At 40.3% G+C, this 18,558-nt stretch overlaps 1 protein-coding gene across 2 annotated transcripts; it reads left to right on the forward strand.

Annotated features, from left to right (window-relative positions):
* Positions 1-224: 224 nt before the first annotated feature.
* LOC122659874 (regulator of nonsense transcripts 1 homolog) lies at positions 225-18,101 on the forward strand. 2 transcript variants are annotated; one of them, XM_043855034.1, is made up of 3 exons: positions 225-229; positions 17,637-17,888; positions 17,993-18,101. In XM_043855034.1, exons 1-3 carry the CDS (start codon positions 227-229, stop codon positions 18,032-18,034), a joined length of 297 nt encoding a protein of 98 aa, XP_043710969.1. In that variant the 5' UTR covers positions 225-226; the 3' UTR covers positions 18,035-18,101. The 2 variants fall into 2 exon arrangements, with proteins under 2 accessions (XP_043710969.1, XP_043710962.1); XM_043855027.1 differs by lacking the exon at positions 225-229 and adding an exon at positions 17,095-17,132.
* Positions 18,102-18,558: the final 457 nt, after the last annotated feature.

Consider the following 18,558-nt stretch of genomic DNA (forward strand, 5'->3'; position numbering starts at 1 on the left):
AGGCAAGTGTAGGGGAGTCTACTAGTGAAGGTATGTTAAGTTTTGATGGAGGAATGTATGCTGGAATGAATTGGCAACAAGTTAGGTTTAGGGTTTTGAAAGGTGGAAGATGATGGAATCTAGAGTTTATAATAATAGGAAATCAGGTCGTTGAATTGGCTTAATATTTAGGTTGAGTGTGGGTACGGTGGAGGGGAATATATGCTAAAACTTACAGCTCAATCAGATGGTTAAATTTGGAGTTATGGAGGTTTCCTAGTAGAGATAGGAGAGAGGGGCAAAAGTATAATTTCAAAAAATCGGCTGGGTGGATGGTAATGAAATTTGGATCGAGTCTCTCTTAGGGTTTGAGGAAGATTCGATAAAAATTTTAGCAGGTTCTAACGGTTAGATTTGGCTGGGAAGAATTCTCACGAAAGTCACCTTGCATGTGACCTTCTAGAAGGGAAGATGAATAGTTGCAGGTTTTCAGTTTTAGACTTACTTGTGGATGAAGAATAGATTGGATCTAACTTGGGGTGATGTTGTAGACTTGAACAGTGCTTGATGATGTAGAATCACTATTGAAATCAGAACTTGAATGTAGAATGTGAACGTAACAGCAATGGAGAAAACAAATGACTTAATGTAGTCCTAGATTGGTAGGAGACCAAGTCGGAGCCAGTAAACCAGGATTTGTTATGAACAAGTAGTCCGATTGGGGTAGATAATGATTTTAGGTCAAAATTAGGGTTAGGGCATGGTTAGGGTTAGGGTTTGAGGTGTTGGTTATGCTAGGCAGGTGTAGGGGAGTCTATTAGTGAGGTTACGTTAAGTTTTGATGGAGGAATGTGTGCTGAAATGAATTGGCAGCAAGTTAGGTTTAGGGTTTTGAAAGGTGGAAGATGATGGAATCTGGGGTTTATAATAACTGAAAATCTGATGCAGGATCAAAGAGCCACATCCATAGGAAGAAGAAGAACCAGCACCACTCCCACGTGGGGTCCATTGAGTAGTTAGTTAGGGTTGGCCCGTGGCCCCATCCTTAGTTAGTTTACTTAGTAGATTGTTTAAATTTTCTATACTTAGTTTTACTTTTATGTTTTTAATTTAACCGGTTCAAATTGGTTGTATCTAATTGGTTCAATTTAAGTGAATTGATCCTATTGGCTGATAGGGTCTTAAATCCTATTGGCTACTTAGGAATCTTTCTTAAGTTAATGTTTTAAGTTAGAATTCTCCCTCTTCCACGATTTTAGAAGGGAATTAAGTTGTAATTTTATTCAGCCAAGGAATCCTATTCCAAGGCTGAATCGTTCTTGGCCTTTTTGGCCCTGTTATATATATTAATAAAAAACTCAGAAGAGGATTAGCCTCCCAAAAATCGTGATTGAATATTGCTGCCATTGTTGCTGCTGTTTTGCTCCTCAGAGAATGTTGCATCCTTGTGGTTCTATCAAGGTGGAAAGGGTAGGTGGATCTCCTACGATTCCTTGCCCTGAGACGACCGGGAGGATCTCCAATCAAAGGTGGTTCTATCCTTCTCCATTACTCAAGCTTGCTGCCAGAGGAGTCTGCTGCAGATTGACATCTAACTTATGTTTCTAATCTTGTAATCCCTTCCCCAATCTATTCCCCTTTATTTTTATTTGAGTTCCATAAACCCTAAACACCCTTAACTCTGTCCAGCATCAATCCTTCATCAGAAATCCCTCATGATTGGATCACAGCTTCCCCTTAGCACCCCCTCCAGTCGATCCTAAGTTGTTGCCCAAATTATCATTGAAACCCTAATTCCTCTCTCCTCTAGTAAAACCCTAAAACCCCAAAAGCTTCCTAGACCTAACTAGCCATCAGAATTACACCATATCACAGCCGAACCCTCCCCTTGTTGCCTCTAGCACTCAGCTAGAAGCCCTTGCCCAAATCCCCACTCCAAACCCTAAATCCAACTATTCTCCTAATTCCCAAAACCCGAAACCCTAACACTAATTTTCTGAAATTTTTTTTCTCACTCAAACAGCATCAAACCTATACCATTAGCTTCCCCTAGACCTGCCTAGTTTTGTCATCTATCACACTCACTAATTACTCTATTCTAAACCCTAGGAATTGACCTAAACTTTAATTCTGCCCTATTGCAACTGCAAAATCATTAGCCCTTGGTATTTTTATCATCAGATCCTGGATATTTGGTCTCTAGTAGCTCCTTTGCCTATCTAGAGCTACATTAAAATTAGGTCGTTGAATGGGCTTAAATTTTAGGTTGAGTGTGGGTAGGGTGGAGGGGAATATATGCTGAAAGTTACAGCCAAATTAGATGGTTATTTCTGTAGTTATGGAGGTTTCCTGGTAGAGATAGGAGAGAGGGGTAACAATATAATTTCAGACAATCGACTGGGTGGATGGTAATGAAATTTGGATCGAATCTCTCTTAGGGTTTGAGGAAGATTCGATCAAAATTTTAGCAGGTTCTAACGGTTAGATTTGGCTGGGTAGAATTCTCGCAAAAATCACCCTACATGTGACCCCTTCTAAAAGGGAAGAAGAATAGTTGCAGGTTTTCATTTTTAGACCTACTTGTGGATGAAGAACAGATTGGATCTAACTTGGGGTGATGTTGTAGACTTGAACAGTGTTTGATGATGTAGAATCACTCTTGAAATCAGAACTTGAATGTAGAACTTGAATGTTGAACTTGAACGTAACAGCAATGGAGAAAACAAATAACCAATTCGAACCACTCGGGCTTCCCACCGCAAGGTGTCAATCAGATCAAACACTGATTCCTTCAAATGATCCACCCGGGCTTCACATCACAAGGTGTCGATTGGATCAAACACCAATCCCACTAGCCTTGATCAAACACAAGACTAATCTTCAATGGAGAAGAAGAGCAACAAAAGGTTCGACATCTTCAAGATTCATCTTGGGTACCTCGAGATCTTGGGTCAAGTCAAGTTGCCATACGAGTTAAATAAGTACTCTTTCTCAGTCGAGATCTCGGGTAACTCAAGATCTCGGGTCAACCCAGATCTCGACCCATCTACCTCTTTAAAATTCACTTAACTTGACAAAACTTGACAAAACACGATCGAGTTTTGTACAAAGGCTGTTTTCTTCTCCATTTGAAGGCTATGAGTCATTTTGGCTCTGGATTTGAAGTTGTAACATGCAGGAGAGTTGATTCAGCTGCACATTTGAAGGATTCAGCTACACATCTTCAAGATTCATCTCAAATTTGAAGGATTTTCAAATGTAAACTATTTTTCCCCAAATCTATTTTTTTCAAAAAAAGTTGTTCATATCTTGGTAGATTCCTTTTAATAAATGTTACATAACTGTGGACGATCTATCACTTGATGGAGTCCGAAATTTTTTTTTTCTTGTTATTATTTTTTTATTATATTTTCTACAAAAAAAAATTGATTTTTTTTGAAAAAAATAAGATGAATAGTGATTGTTTAGAAGTGATTTTCATGTATGTTGACAACTTTAGATGCTCTACAGCCTCATGGAGTCATTTTGTTTTTTCATCCATTAAAAAATTTATTTTATTTTTCAGAATAAAATAAAAATATTATTAAAATTTTTAAAAAATATATAATATTAAGGAAAAATACCTGTTTTGTTGAAAAATTATGTATAACATATGTACATAATGTCCAACTTCAAATGGTGTCCAATACATCATTACATTATAATGTTTGTACTTTAAGGTATAAATATTTTTAATAAAAATTCTAAATTTTATTTTTAATTAAGAAATAAATACTAGGGTTAGGGGATAAATAAGAGATAGCTATTTGATTGTTTTAGTAGCTTGACATTATGTTTAATAGTTACGAATATAATACTTAAAGTCTTTAATAGTTACTAATACATGTTTTTTTATGTAATAGTGTAAAAAGTAAGACATTTGGTACATAATGGGGGACTGTGTTGATATAGCATGGCAACATGGAGTCCCAATGTCCGAGGATAAAAAAAATTCCAAGTGTAACTATTGTGGAAAGTTGCTATCTGGAGGAGCCACTATGTTAAAGCAACATTTTTCTGGTACAAGTACCGACGTTACCAAATGCGCAAATATTCCTTACTGAGTGCAGCAAGCCATGGCACAACACTTGAAAGGAGGACGAGCAAAGAAAGCTGAGAGGGAAAGGCAACAAAAAGAGTTTGATGAGGCAGTGCTAGAGAGTCCTTGTGTAGAGATACATGGAGATGATACTGAATATAGGCCTTCTCCTGGTGAGTTTGAATCAGAGGCTAAATGGAGAATTTACCAGCAGACTTTGGCAAAGAGTAGACTAAAGTTGCATTTTAAGAATATGAGAAGACATGAGCAAGCAAGAGGAGCTAGTGGATCTAGCTCAGTTGACCAGTGCAACAAGATGAGAGGAGAAGCACTAACACAGGACAGAATCCCTATATCCCATGGCCCCCAACCCGACCACGAGTACATTCCCTAGATATCATTTTTTAGCAGGATCCATCTATTTTTAGGCAACAAGATGCCACCAGCGCATCATCCCGCAAGTGTTTGATGGTAAACAAAAGGAAGCACATAATGCCTTTAACAAGTTCATGTTCTACAATGGCATTCCAGCTAATGTAGCACAGGGAACATACTACTACCATGCATTCCTTGACGCTGCAAGGAGAGCTGACCCAAGATGGAAGGGGCCCACACCACACGAATTATATAATGTATATTTGCTTAAGGAGGTAGATGAGTTGAAAGAGCACATTGACGATCTTAAGCCAAGGTGGGAGATGTATAGGGTTACTCTTATGGCTGATAGTTGGATTGGGCCTACTAGACAGTCCATTATCAATTTCATGGTAAATTACAATGGGAAGACAGTATTCCTGAAGTCTGTCGATGAATCGAAGCATATAAAGGATGCATCATACTTGTATAAGGAACTAAAGCAAGCTGTGGATGATATAGGACCAAACAATGTTATCCAAATTGTGACGGATAACGGTTCTAACTTTAAAAAGGTTGGAGAGAAGTTGATGAACAAGAAGAGTAAGAGGATCCGCCTCTTTTGGACTCCATGTACAGCACATTCCATTGATTTAATGCTCAAGGACATGGGGAAGCAAACTTTGGTGGCAAGTGTGGTCAAGAGGGAAAGACAAGTGACCACATGTGTATATAACCATGATTATGCTTTAGCCATGATGAGGGAAAAATGCAATGGCGATTTAGTGAGGCCTAGTGTTACTCGATTTGCTACCAATTACATTGTATTGAAGAGCTTTCAGACGAAGAAGATAGGTTTGGGGTCTATGTTTGCAAGTGAACAATAGTTTGGTTGGCAGAGGTCTAATTCAGAAGGAAGGTAGCACAAGAGACCATTGCAAGTAACCAATTCTAGAAGGACTTGCTTAAATTTGCCATATTAGAGCCAGTGGTGGCAGTATTAAGTTTGGTTGATACAGAGAAGAAGCCTACCTTGCCCCACTTTTATGCTGCCCTTCAGAAGATGAAGGAAATGGTCGGAGTTGCGATATCCTGGAGTGCAAGGCCATACATTATCATCGTTGATGAGCGATGGGAGAAGCACTTGAGTCATCCATTGCATAAAACTGGTGAGTTCAACACTTCAACATACTTTACACTTTACATCAGTTTTTATATTTATATTTTCAAAACTCAAAAAGCATTAAGTCACTAACAAGTTATATTTGTGATTTCCACTTTACCAGCATACTATCTGAATCCAAAGTATCAGTACTCGCATGATCTTGGGTTAGACACAAATTTGATAAATGCACTTTAAAATGTTATTGAGAAGTTAAAGCCTAATGCCAAGACACAAGCTGAGTACAATGATGAGGTGAGAGTATAAGACTTGGTACTTTGGTAGTAAGTAAAGGAATGTAATTACTAAATAGTAAATACTAATGCCTCTAACAATGTTTAAAATTTGAAATGAAAACAGATCCAATACTTCAGAGAGGCCACAATAAGTTTCGGTCGAAAAACTGCAGTGGAAGGTAGACAAAAGTCAGACCCTGGTAGGTGGCATGGCGTTACATTTATGAATTATAATTTTATCCCTTTAGAATGTACATATTCCTAATATTCTATATTTATAATGTAGCTGACTGGTGGGTGCTCTATGGTACAAGTTCACCCAACCTAAGGAGGATAGCAGTGAGAGTGCTCTCACAGACTTGTTCATCCTCCGGATGCAAGCGCAACTGGAGTACATTCTCATTGATCCACTCGAAGAGGCGGAATAGATTGTGTCACGAACAACTGAAGCAACTGGTGGATGTGCACTACAATATGAGACTAAGGATGAGGCACATACGTGAAGGAATGGACACCAATGATAAAGAACCCATCGACCTAGCAAACATCTTCCAGGAAGACTCTGATGATGATGAAGATCCCCTATTCCAATGGGTAAGGGATTGTGGTGCACCAGATATGGATCAGCCTAGGGGTAGGCCCGACCCTACCATTGTGCCCGTAACTGGTACAGATGTTAAGGACTATATGTCGCAAAAGGGGCGTGTGCATTCAGAGTCACCGATATATTTTGAGTCTACAACAGGAAGTGCCGATAATGATGATGGTGGTGTTGGTGATGGCCCTGTTGGTGGCGGTGGTGGCATGCAGAGTGGTGGTTATTTTGATGATCGTCATGAGGTGACGCGTGAGCAATATCAACATGAGGTAGGGACACAGGCAGACCCTGTGCATTACACAGGTGAGTTTTAATTTACGCATGCTACACATGATCAAGACCATGGTACCCCCCGCTACGTACAAGAGAAAAATGGGTCGCAAACAATCACAAGCTCAAGATGATGACATGAGTATGACCAGCATGCTTACAAGTTTCGGAAGCATGAGTATAGATACTACTAGTGAGCATCAGTTGTGGCATTCACCTCACCCTCATCATGACTATGATTATGGCCAGGAGAGCACCTATTTTGAATATAGTGGCTATGGTCAATTTGGGCAGCCAGCACTTGAGTTCGACAATCAAAGCATTGGGTCAGGTTTTGGGCCCATATTCGTAGTCCCAAACCAGCCACACCCATACATGCCTTAATATGACTGTAGTAGTGGATCTCACGCCTCATGGCAACCGCCTAGTCCTGCTCCCATGTACCCTAGGATAGGAGATTTAATATATGTTGATCACAACACTTTTTTGAATGCTGTGACAAACTATGTGCAACACTACAACAACAGTATGACATTGGAGTTCTATGTGGATAGTTTTGGGGCTGAATTCCTTAGTCAAACATATTTTATGTAATGTGACATTGTTAAACAGATTGATGTATTGTACACTTTAAAATTTGTAATGCTTATTTAAGTTGTTTAGCTATTAATTGAATGTTTTGCATGCTTTAATGGTTTCTATTACTAAATTATGTGTAGAGTAGGGTATTTTAGTATGTCGTCGCCTACCAACTTAGGGTCCGAAGTTAAACTCCTATTTGGACTTTGTTTTTGCAAAATCTGATAATGCCATTATGTTTACATGACCTAAAATAGGCTGAATACCAAGTTTCAGACCCAAACTAGGTCTAAGACCCATCGAGTTGAGGTTTCAAGTTGAAAAAAAAAAAATGCGCCAACTCAACCGAGATCTCAGTTTTTCACAGGATCGAGTTGGGGTCGAGTTTCGAGTTTTAGTACCTTGGCCCCACTTACAACCTTATACAAAAGACTCAAAAAATAGACTCCTACACTAAAAAGGAAAGGCCTAACCCCATCTTTAACCTATTAGGTAACTTGAACTGACTAGGCTGGTTGCTTTCCCTAGTTTCTCTCTCCATGGGGTCTTGAGAAAAGTCGCAGAGTGTCGAAGTCATGCAGCCTGAAAAAAAACTCAGTCATCCATGAATGGCTGGCCTCCAGCCAGAGGTCCTGTCATCTTCCCCTCCTCCTCACCACTACCTTCCCCAGTACCCTTTCCCCTCAATTTTCAGTCACACCCCCTCCTCCTCTCGTGATGGTCTTTCTCTCCACTTCATCCCTCCTTCCTCCGATGGTTCCTCCAAAATAGCCCTCTGCCCGTTTGATTTACTAGCCCCTATGATCTCAAAGTGGAAATACTGCCTTGTGGGTCACTTCCTTGGCCAGCAGACCACCTTTTAACTTGGTTAATGCTTCCCTCTCAAAACAATGAAAGACTCAAGGTATGATGGACTCTTACATGTTTTGTAACTGGATCTTCATTTTCAAGTTTGCTGATGAAGATGACAAAACTCGAGTACTCGAAGGAGGTCCGTGGTGAGTAGGACCCAAACTAATTTTTCTCCATCAGTGGGATCAATACCTGCCTGCGACTCCATTAGCTCAACCTCAACACCATTCCCTTATGGGTTGCTTTCCTTAGTCTCCCTCTCCATCTCTAGTGTGAAGATGGTCTTAGCATCATCGGTTCAATTATTGGCAAGCCCCTCTACTCTGATGTCCATACTAAGAGAATGGACAAGCTTGCTTTCGCCAAAATCTACATTGAAATTTCTGCTGACACCGTCCCTCCCTCGATGATCACCATCTCTCATGATGAAGGTTTCTCCTTCCATCAGCTTGTTCGTTACCACTGGGTCCCTCCCGACTGCATCCACTGCAAAGTTTTTGGTCACCATTCCAAAGGTTGCTCTCCCAAGGTCCCAGGTTCTGCAGACCTATCTCAGTTGCCTCCCTCTGAGGTTCCAGCTGTCTGCCCGATTGAAGCAAATATTGTCGACTGCGCTACCAAGGTTCTAGCTACATTGCCTTCCTTTGAGGCTTCTCTTGGCCATTCGGTTGAAGCTCACATCAAAGACATACATGAAGAAACAAATACCCTCACTATTGGAGGTTCCCTTTACCCGGCTCCTGCTACATCTTCTGTTCCTTCCTCCAACCAACCTCAAAGTAGAGATCGTAGAAGAAGCAGACATTGTCCCCATCATCGCAAAGAGGTTCTGGCTTCTGTTACCCTCCTGGTCGATCCCACATCTCTATCTCTCCGGCAACTACCACAAGCGACAAGTTCTCCACCCTCTTCGTCTCTTGCGACGTCGATGATTCTTCAGATCAGCCTGAAGCTTACTCTCTTTACCTAGTTGTTACTGAGAAGGATGTTGCGTATCTGTTGGTCCAAAATCTAATGAAAGAGCCTCATCGTTCCTGAAGCAAATCTCTATAGTTGCAGGTTGAAGTCTCCTCTGCCAGCTTACCAGACTCCACTGCCGATCCCCTTTTGCCTGCCAGTCTGAGCCTTCAGCCTTCCCTTTCCTCAAGCCTCCCTATCCCTTCTCCTCAAACCCTTCTCCCCTTGAGACCAACTCGCAGACGCGACTCCATGTTTCCCGAAACTCCTACCCACCTATAAACTCCTTTTCACAACCTCCTCTCCTCCCCCCGAATCTTCTCTTTCTCCAGGAAAAGTTGCACCCTTCTATGTCTGTTGAGTCCCACCCTTTTGATGCTGCTTTGATTCTCTCTTCGCCTCTCCCCTGCCACTCTTCTTTGCCTTTGACGGCTTTGCATCCTTCCCCTGCTATCAAAGGGCCTACTACTTCAACTTTCTCTCTGCCTCATGCTCCTGCTATTGGCTTTTTGACCTCTTCAATCCCCCAATCCTCTCTCGCTCCTCTCTTATAACTTCCTAAAGCAAACCTTGGGGTGGGCCCCCTACAACTTATCTCCTTCTAAGCCCTTCTCCCCTTCGACTTCTGATCCTGCTGGCCTTGCTCGGCCCACCCACTGTCCTCTTCTATCCCTTTTGGCCCATCGACCCTCTCTTCTGACCCATCTCGCTTGGACAGTCCTTCTTTGGTCTCTTCCCCTACGCCCCATCTCTCTTCCCCCGCCCCCATTTAGCCTCCCATCGCCCCTCGCTCCCCCTTTTGTGTTACCGCCGATGCAACACAAGTTCCCCTTCTTATCATAAGAAATGACCCTATATAGACTACGTCGTGCCTTGCATCGAGAAGATTTTGCCTCTTAGTATGGATATCAGAGGCCATGCCCTCTGTCGTGGAATTTTGGATCCCATTGTTAAGTAGTGCGATTTCGTCATTTTTGGGTTTCATTTCCTTCTTATGGCCGGGTTTTCCCCCTTCAAGTGGGTTTCGGTAGGTTGGGGTATCTCTCTTTCGTTCTTGCAGGCCATAGCCTTTGTTTTGGTAGGGCCTTGTAATTGGCTTGTGCTTATTGTTCTCTCCCCCCCCCCTTTTTTCTTTCCTTGGGTATTGAATTTTTTATTCATAAAAAATATAAAAAATAAAAAGACTAGGAAAGTGAAATAACAAAGCAAATAGACTCAAAGCATGGCTGGACTTATAGAGTTCTAATCCAGCCCAACTTAAATAACAATTAAATAGTCACATGACCGCTTATGTTGTCACATGACCACTTAACCCAAGTCACATGATTACTTAAGTGATCACATGACCCCTAACCAAATAAAAAGGAATCTACTAACTAATCCCGTAAGTAACCTTATTACCCATATTTTAGTCCCATAAAAGTGGTCTATTACATAGAAAACCCATGGGATCAAAGGTCCAACATGTATATAACCTAACCCTAGACTTATTCCTAATAAAATAAGCCCATTTGGGTGATGAATCTGCATTAGAGGGCCACTGAATTCCTAATTACAATTGGGTTACACCAAGGATCAGCTCTAAGCCCTTATTTATTTGTACTCATTATGGATGATTTAATCAGGCACATCCAAGATGAGGTTCATTGGGGTATGCTATTCACTGATGATATTGTTTTGATAGATGAGATAGTGGAAGGGATTAATGCGAAGCTAGAGTTATGGAGATTAAGCTTGGAATCTAGAGGTTTCAAGTTAAGCAGAACAAAAACATAACATATGATGTGTAACTTCAGTTAAACCAGGAGAGGTGATGAAGTGGTAACACTTGAAGAGCAAGAGCTACCACAAAGTGAATGCTTTAGATACCTAAGGTCAACCATTAACAAAGACGGTGACGTAGATGATTATGTTTCTCATAGAATTAAAGTAGGATGGATGAAGGGGAGAGGTGCATTGGGAGTGTTATGTGACAAACACATGCCTGTTAAACTTAAGGGGAAATTCTACAGGACAGTAATACGACCAGCTATGACATATGGGGCAGAATGTTGGGCAATTAAAAAGAGTAATATAGATAAGATGAGTGTAGCGGAGATGAGGATATTGAGGAGGATTTGCGAAAAGATCAGGAGAGATAGAGTAAGGAATGATTGTAATGATTGTATTAGAACCGAATTGGAGTTGACCAATTCAATACAAGCTCTATGAGAGCCACTTGAGGTGGTATGGTCATGTCCAACCAAGGTTTTAGATCTCGGTTTCGCCAGGCTACGAAACCGAGATCTTGTATTTTTTTTTCTCAACTCGATGGTTGGTTTCGGTGGCCCTATAGCCAAGATAGGTCCTGAAACTTGACATTCACCCTATTTTAGACCTTCTAAACACAGTGGAATCATTAATTTTTACAAATTCAAACCCAAAATGGTACTTTAACTGCGGACCCTAGGTTGGTAGTCTACGGCATGCGCGAGACATACCCTAGGTTATTTCACACAATATTTAGAACTCATAATTAAAGTAGAGGTGTAAAATAACTTATATAAGGATTAAGAATTAAAATACATCAAACCATAAACCATTTAAGCATTAGGCATCATATTCATATTCATTATCATACATAGTAATGGTTCGACTATTTGTTCATAATTGTTAGAAACTTGGAAAGAGACATAGTCACATAGATTAAATAAATACAAGCTAGTACTGAAACAAGTGTCAGGCTGGATCATCATAATGACCACGTTGTTGTTGTTGTTGTTGAATCAAGTTCAATCAATAGATCGGTGGACATTGTATAACATAATAATTTCATAGTCAACAAAACAATGTTAGATCATGTTTCTATAAAAAAAAATTATTTTTTAGAAGGAATTTTTACCTAAAAGTGTTCTTGAGATGCAATGCAACTCCCAAGAGAGATGTTAAAGCTTCAATCTTCAGTTGGAGGTGAGATTTGCCTAAAAAAATCACAAAACTTCCCACTTTGTATGAGTTTTCCCTTCACAGCAAACCAACAGAGGCGACACAGGCGAGATTTCTACTCCAAGGGGGGATTTATAAGACTTAAGTTGGTCTGGTTCAACCGAGTTGAATCGAGACCGAGATATTTGGCGAGATCTCAGCCAAGATATTCTAACTCTATTGGGACTCTTTTCTTTATTTTTTTCTCTGCTGCCTATTACTCCAGAATTCTGCAACAGTTGGTGCCTTGTCTGTGTGCAGCTGAGGCCTCCTTTATTTTTTTTCTCTGCTGCCTATTACTTTGGAATTTTGCAATAGTTGGTGATTTTCTGTGTGTGGTTGCTGCCCCCTTGTTGGCTAGCTATTCTCTTGTGGTACTTTTATATGTCTGGTTTTATTTTTCCCTTTTGGTGCTATGGGAGAGAATAAAAATAATCCAGTGGTCACATCTCAGACTGACAATGTAAATGTCACTATTACTTATATCAAGCTGAAAGGGAGTTCGAATTATTTGTTATGGGCTCAAGCTGTGAAGGTTTATATTATGGCCAAGAAGAAACTCAAGTATCTTACCTCCGATCCACCTACATCTGATTCAAAAGGTTATGAAGATTGGATGCAAAATAATGCCATTATTTTGATTTGGTTATGGAACAGTATGGAACCAGAGATTGCTGCAAACGTGATGTTTCGCACCATGGCTAAGGGTGTGTGGGATGATTTGAAGGATACCTATTCACAGGAAAAAAATATGAATTGAGTCTATGATTTATATGAGAAACTTTTTCAGCTCCGGCAGTCCAACAAGCCTCTCCAAGACTATTACAACACTTTTAAAGGTCTTGTTGAGGAATAAAATGTTTTTCAACCCCTCACCACCGATATTGACAAATTAAAAGCACAACGAAATGAATTTTTAGTCTAAATTTCTAGCTGGACTAGATTCTGATTTGAAATCTATGACATATTCTTGCTGGAGAAACTGTTCCTACTCTTATTAATATGTTCTCCTGCCTACAACGTATCTCTTCTCCTAGAAAAATTGACTCTACTCCCAAGGAGAATTCTGCCTTTGTGGCTGGTCGTGGACGTAACTCAGGGGGAGAACGTGGTGGTGGTGGTCGTGGCACTGGTGGTCAGTCAGGTGATAAGCCTTTTCAGAAGTGTACTCATTGTGGCAAAACTGGTCACATGGTTGATTTTTGTTGGGACAAGCTGGAAAACCCGATTGAGCACCTCAATCTGCCAATCATGCAGTGTCTGACAGAGGTAGTGATGTTGCTGCCCATAGTGATCCTCCACAGGTTTTCCTACCAGGTAGTGGTTCTACCACAACTCCTGACCGTGATGATCTCTCCCAGATATTGTGGCGTTTACAACACTTGGAGGCATCTAGTCTTACATCCACCGGGCCCTCATCTTCTTCTGCAACTCTAGCTCGTGCAGGTACACCTGCTCTTCTTACCGTTACTACTCCATCTTGGATTATTGACTCTAGGGCTTCTGCTCATATGACTGGTGAGTCATCGTTATTTACCACTTATTCACATACACATTATCTTCACCTGTTATTCTTGAAAATGGTTCTTCTACTCTAGTTTCTGGGCATGGTACCATCTCACCCATTCCATCCATGAGTCTCTCATCTGTGTTACATGTCCCTCAGTTACCGTTGAATCTTCTTTCTGTCAGTCAAATAACTAAAGCTTTACATTGTTCTGTGACTTTCTTTCCTTCTTATTGTGTTTTTCAGGATCTTCACACGAAGAAGAAGATTGGTGGAGGGTGTGAAAAAGATGGACTCTACTACCTTGACCATGGTGCTCCCGCCTCGTCTACCGCTATTGCTTCTGTTGGTGGGGTGTCTCCGTTCCAGTAGCACTGTCATTTAGGTCATTTGTCTTTAGTTAGGTTAAAGTTGTTATTTCCTTCCTTTAAGTTTGTGTCTCGGTTAGAGTGTGAAACCTGTGAGTTGGGAAAACATCACCGTGCCTCCTTCCCTTCTCGTACTATGGCTCGTAGTTCGTCTTTATTTTCTTTAGTCCATTCGAATATTTGGGGTCCTTGTCGTGTTAAGAATCTGAGTGGTTTCATGTATTTTGTCACTTTTGTGGACTACCATTCTCGTCTCACTTGGTTATACAGCTTAAAGGATCGTTCTGAATTTATATCTGTATTCCAAAAATTTTATAATGAAATCACAACTCAGTTTGGTTTACCTATTAAAATTTTTCGTTCTGATAATGCTTTGGAGTATGTTCAACGTGATATTTTTGCTATTTGTATTTCTCATGGAATGATTCACCAAACTAGTTGTTCCTACACAACAAAATGGGGTGGTAGAATGTAAAAATAGACATTTACTTGAGGTTGCCCACACTATCATGTTCTATACGCATGTTCTAAAGCAATTTTGGTGTGAAGGGGTGCTTACTGCCTGTTACGTGATTAATCGAATGCCTTCTTCTATTCTTGTCAATAAGTCCCCCTTTTCCATTCTTTTTCCTGGTCAGCCCATTTTTCATTGACCTCCTCATGTTTTTGGGTGTATTTGTTTTTTTCACAATCTACATGCTCATTCTGACAAACTATCTACCCGGTCCACTAAGTGTATTTTTCTTGGATATTCTTGTACCCAGAAAGGGTACAAGTGTTATGACCCTGTCACCCATCGGTATTTTGTTAGTACTGATGTTACTTTCTTTGAGGATCGTTCTTATTTTTCTTCCTCCTCTTTTGTCTCTGAGGATGAGTGGCGTGTTGATACTCCTCCTCCTGTCCCATCTTTTGTCCCATTCCCTACACCACCATTGTAGGTTTATTAGCGACGTGACAGGACAGTACCACTGGAAGAGGTTCCAACGGCTCCACTTATTTCACCACCTCTGCCAGCTTCTTTCTCGAGTGAAGCTCCACCTTTTTCTTCATTGATGACTTACCTATTTCCTTGCGTAAAGGTACTTGCTCTTGCACTCAAAAGTCTACTGCTTTATATTCTGTTGATAATATGTGTCCCTTTGTCACTTACCCTCTTCTATTCATACTTTTCCCTTGTCCTTGTCTTCCAACCGTATTCCCAAAAATCATACTGAGGTTCTTTGTCTTCTTGGTTGGAAGAAGGCCATGGATGTGGAAATGGATGCGCTCTTATCTCGTCACACTTGGAGTTTGGTAGATCTGCCTCTTGGAAAGGAACTTGTTAAGTGTTGCTAGGTTTACATAATCAAATACGTTTTGGATGGTTCTGTTGAGCAGCTTAAGGCCCGTCTGGTTGCTAAGGGGTATACACAGACTTATGGTGTGGACTACTTTGAGACATTCTCTTCTGTTGCTAGGCTGAATTCTGTTTGCCTACTTATTTCTATGGCAGTTAATTTTGATTGGCCCCTATTTCAGTTAGATATTAAAAATGCCTTCTTGTATGGTGATCTTCATGAGGAGGTGTATATGGAGCAACCTCCTAGGTATGTTGCTCAGGGGGAGACTAGTATGCGGATATGCAAATTGCAGAAAGCAATCTATGGCCTCAAACAATCAATCAAAGCATGGTTTGAGAAGTTCAATGCCCCAGTTGTATCGTGTGGTTTTTTACAGTGTTATTTTGATCATTCTGTGTTTGTTCGTCGTCGTAGTGGCAAGTTGGTGGTTCTGGTTGTGTATGTTGATGATATTATTGTTTCTGGTGATGATGTGTCAGGCATTGCTGAGGTAAAAGCTTATTTAGGTGATCTTTACTACTTTCTTGGCATTGAGGCTGTAAGAAGCAAGAAGGGTATTAGTCTTTCCCAGAGGAAATATGTGTTAGATCTTTTGTCTGATATTGGAATGCTTGCATCCAAGCCAGTGGATGTTCCCATGGGTCCTCATCTGAAGTTTGAGGAAGATGATAGCGATCCTCTCATGTACATCAGTACAGGAGTTTAGTTGGAAAGTTGATTTATCTAACCGTCACGAGACCTGACATCTCTTTTGTTGTTGGTGTTCTGAACCAGTTTACACAAACTCCTCAGAAAGCTCCTTGGGATGCTGCCATTCGTATTCTTCATTATTTGAAAGATGCTCTTGGTAAAGGGCTAATTTATCGTCCTAATCGTCATATGGATTTGGTTGCGTATTCTAATGCAGACTGGGCAAGATCGGCAAGTGATCATCGTTCCACTACGGGTTATTATACTTTTGTTGGGGGTAATCTTGTCTCGTGGCATAGTAAGAGTTAGACTACTATTGCCCGGTCAAGTGCAGAGGCAGAGTATCGGGCTATGGCCCACACTACAGTTGAGTTGATGTGGCTCAGATATCTTCTACTTGAGATGGGGTTTCCTATGCCTAGACCGATGAAGATGTACTGTGACAACCAGGCAGCTATATACATTGCTAGTAACCCTGTGTACCATGAGCGGACTAAACTTATTGAAGTAGATTGTCACTTTATTCGCGATGTCGTCTTGAAAAAAGTTTGTTGAGACTCCGTTTGTTTAGTCTTCGAATCAGCTAGCTGATGTCTTCACCAAATCCTTGTTTGCTCCTAATTTTCGCACTTGTTGTAACAAGCTAAGCATGGGAGACCTATATGCTCCAGCTTGAGGGGGAGTGTTGGGAATTAGGTGTAGTTTTGTCATTGTCATTTTGGGTTTTTGGGATTCTATGTAATTTTCTGTGTTTTGACTCTTTATTTGTAAAGTTGTAATAGGTAAGGACTTGGGGGTAATTTCCTAATAAACCCCAACAAACTTACCTTTTTTAGTTTGACTTAATTATAAATAGAACCCAAGGCCTGCGATAGAATCCATCTTCTATCGCAGGCTGCTGCTTCCTTCTCACGGTAGTGTGCTCCTTCCTCTTCTCTTCTCTTCTTCTTCTTTTTCTTTTGCTGGTTAGCTAGTTCTGATTTCTAACATGTCTGTTGTTGTATCAAATGAATTGATACCAAAACTAAAGCGAAGGGAAACCAAATCCTTTGAGAATTTTGTGACCTAAATTTCCTTAAGTGGTCAGTTAATTTCTAGTTGTTGCATAAATGTATTGCAAGAAGCAAGTCTGCTCTCTTGGTTTATCCAACTTGTTAGTTCCCCATAGCCTTGAAGGTGGTGCTTTATGGAGAAAGTATCAGACTTTTTCCCCCAAGTCTTTGATTTAAATATTCTATTTCTTCTATCTCCACCCTGATTGCACAACGTAATTAAATTTTCACCATATACTGTGAGGACTATGAATTTTATTTTGCTACTCACAATATTATCCTATGAACATAGTCACATTCCTAATTACTCGATGTTATTTTCAAGTCCAGAAATCCTCTTTTTAAGTATTAATTCTGAATCTCATATTCTCTGCCCATGTTATACTCTGGCATTTACCTATGTGCTCATGCTTTTTGCGGCGCTTTCTTGATTTTTATTTGTTTGAATATGACTTTTACCATTTGAATGCCTCCATTGCATATTGTCATTTACCATCATTATTACTGGGATCTTTTTTGGGGAATGGGAGAAGAGAATAGGTACTACTATTAGCAGTTTTCACGTTATTAGTTCTATGATAGTGGGTCTGTCCTTTTGATACCTGCCCTGATTCTATATTTTACTTTTGATGATGGGCCATTGATAGGTTCGAGCAAAGCACAAAGAAGTCTATCTTCATAAAGGCAGTCCTCTTGGAGAAACAATACTTGAGTGCTATAACTGTGGTTCCCGAAATGTGTTTCTTCTTGGATTTATTTCTGCCAAGACAGAGAGTGTGGTTGTTCTTCTCTGTAGGGAACCTTGTTTGAGTGTCAATGCATTGAAGGACATGAACTGGGACTTGAGTCAGTGGTGTCCTCTTATTGATGACCGCTGTTTCTTGCCGTGGCTTGTTAAGGTATGCTTTTATGTTTTTGGGGTTTGTTATATCTGTTCGGCTCTCTAGGTTATTCGCAAGGGACTTTGTTGAATCGACTAATTGTTTGCATTGGCAATTGGCAGATTCCTTCTGAACAAGAACAGTTTGAGAGCACGCCAAATTAGTGCTCAACAGATAAACAAGGTGGAAGAGCTTTGGAAAACAAACCCTGATGCCACTCTTGAAGATCTTGAGAAGCCTGAGTGGATGATGAACCTCAGCCTGTGGCCTTAAAGTATGAAGATGCTTATCAGGTACTTCAAATTACATGTTAGCAGTTACCCTGGCTGTTTCCTATGGACCTCTAATGATCCTCCTCCATTTATGTTGCAGTATCAAAATGTATTTGCACCACTCGTCAAACTGGAAGTTGATTATGATAAAGTATGCATTACTTTTTACATTTTTATTTTGCCATGCATTCAGAATTTTCTTTCCATTTTCCTTTATCTTTGGATATTATTGTTGCCATAAATTATTATTTTTCTGCCTTAAGTGATGAAAGACTCACAAAGCAAAGACAATGTCACGATACGATGGGATATTGGGCTTAACAAGAAACGGATTGCATACTATGTCTTTCCAAAGGTGTCTGATTATCTTCTTATGGATGCTTGTTACTGTTGCGTATTTTCCTCTATTGATATTC

Source organism: Telopea speciosissima, chromosome 1 (genome assembly GCF_018873765.1).
Source record: "Telopea speciosissima isolate NSW1024214 ecotype Mountain lineage chromosome 1, Tspe_v1, whole genome shotgun sequence".
NCBI lineage: Eukaryota > Viridiplantae > Streptophyta > Magnoliopsida > Proteales > Proteaceae > Telopea > Telopea speciosissima.

Excerpts from the sequence above, each read along its gene's own strand:
- LOC122659874 (XM_043855027.1), top strand. Across the intron at positions 17,889-17,992 it reads TCTTGCCGTGGCTTGTTAAG|ATTCCTTCTGAACAAGAACA; the intron begins GTATGCTTTTAT and ends GGCAATTGGCAG.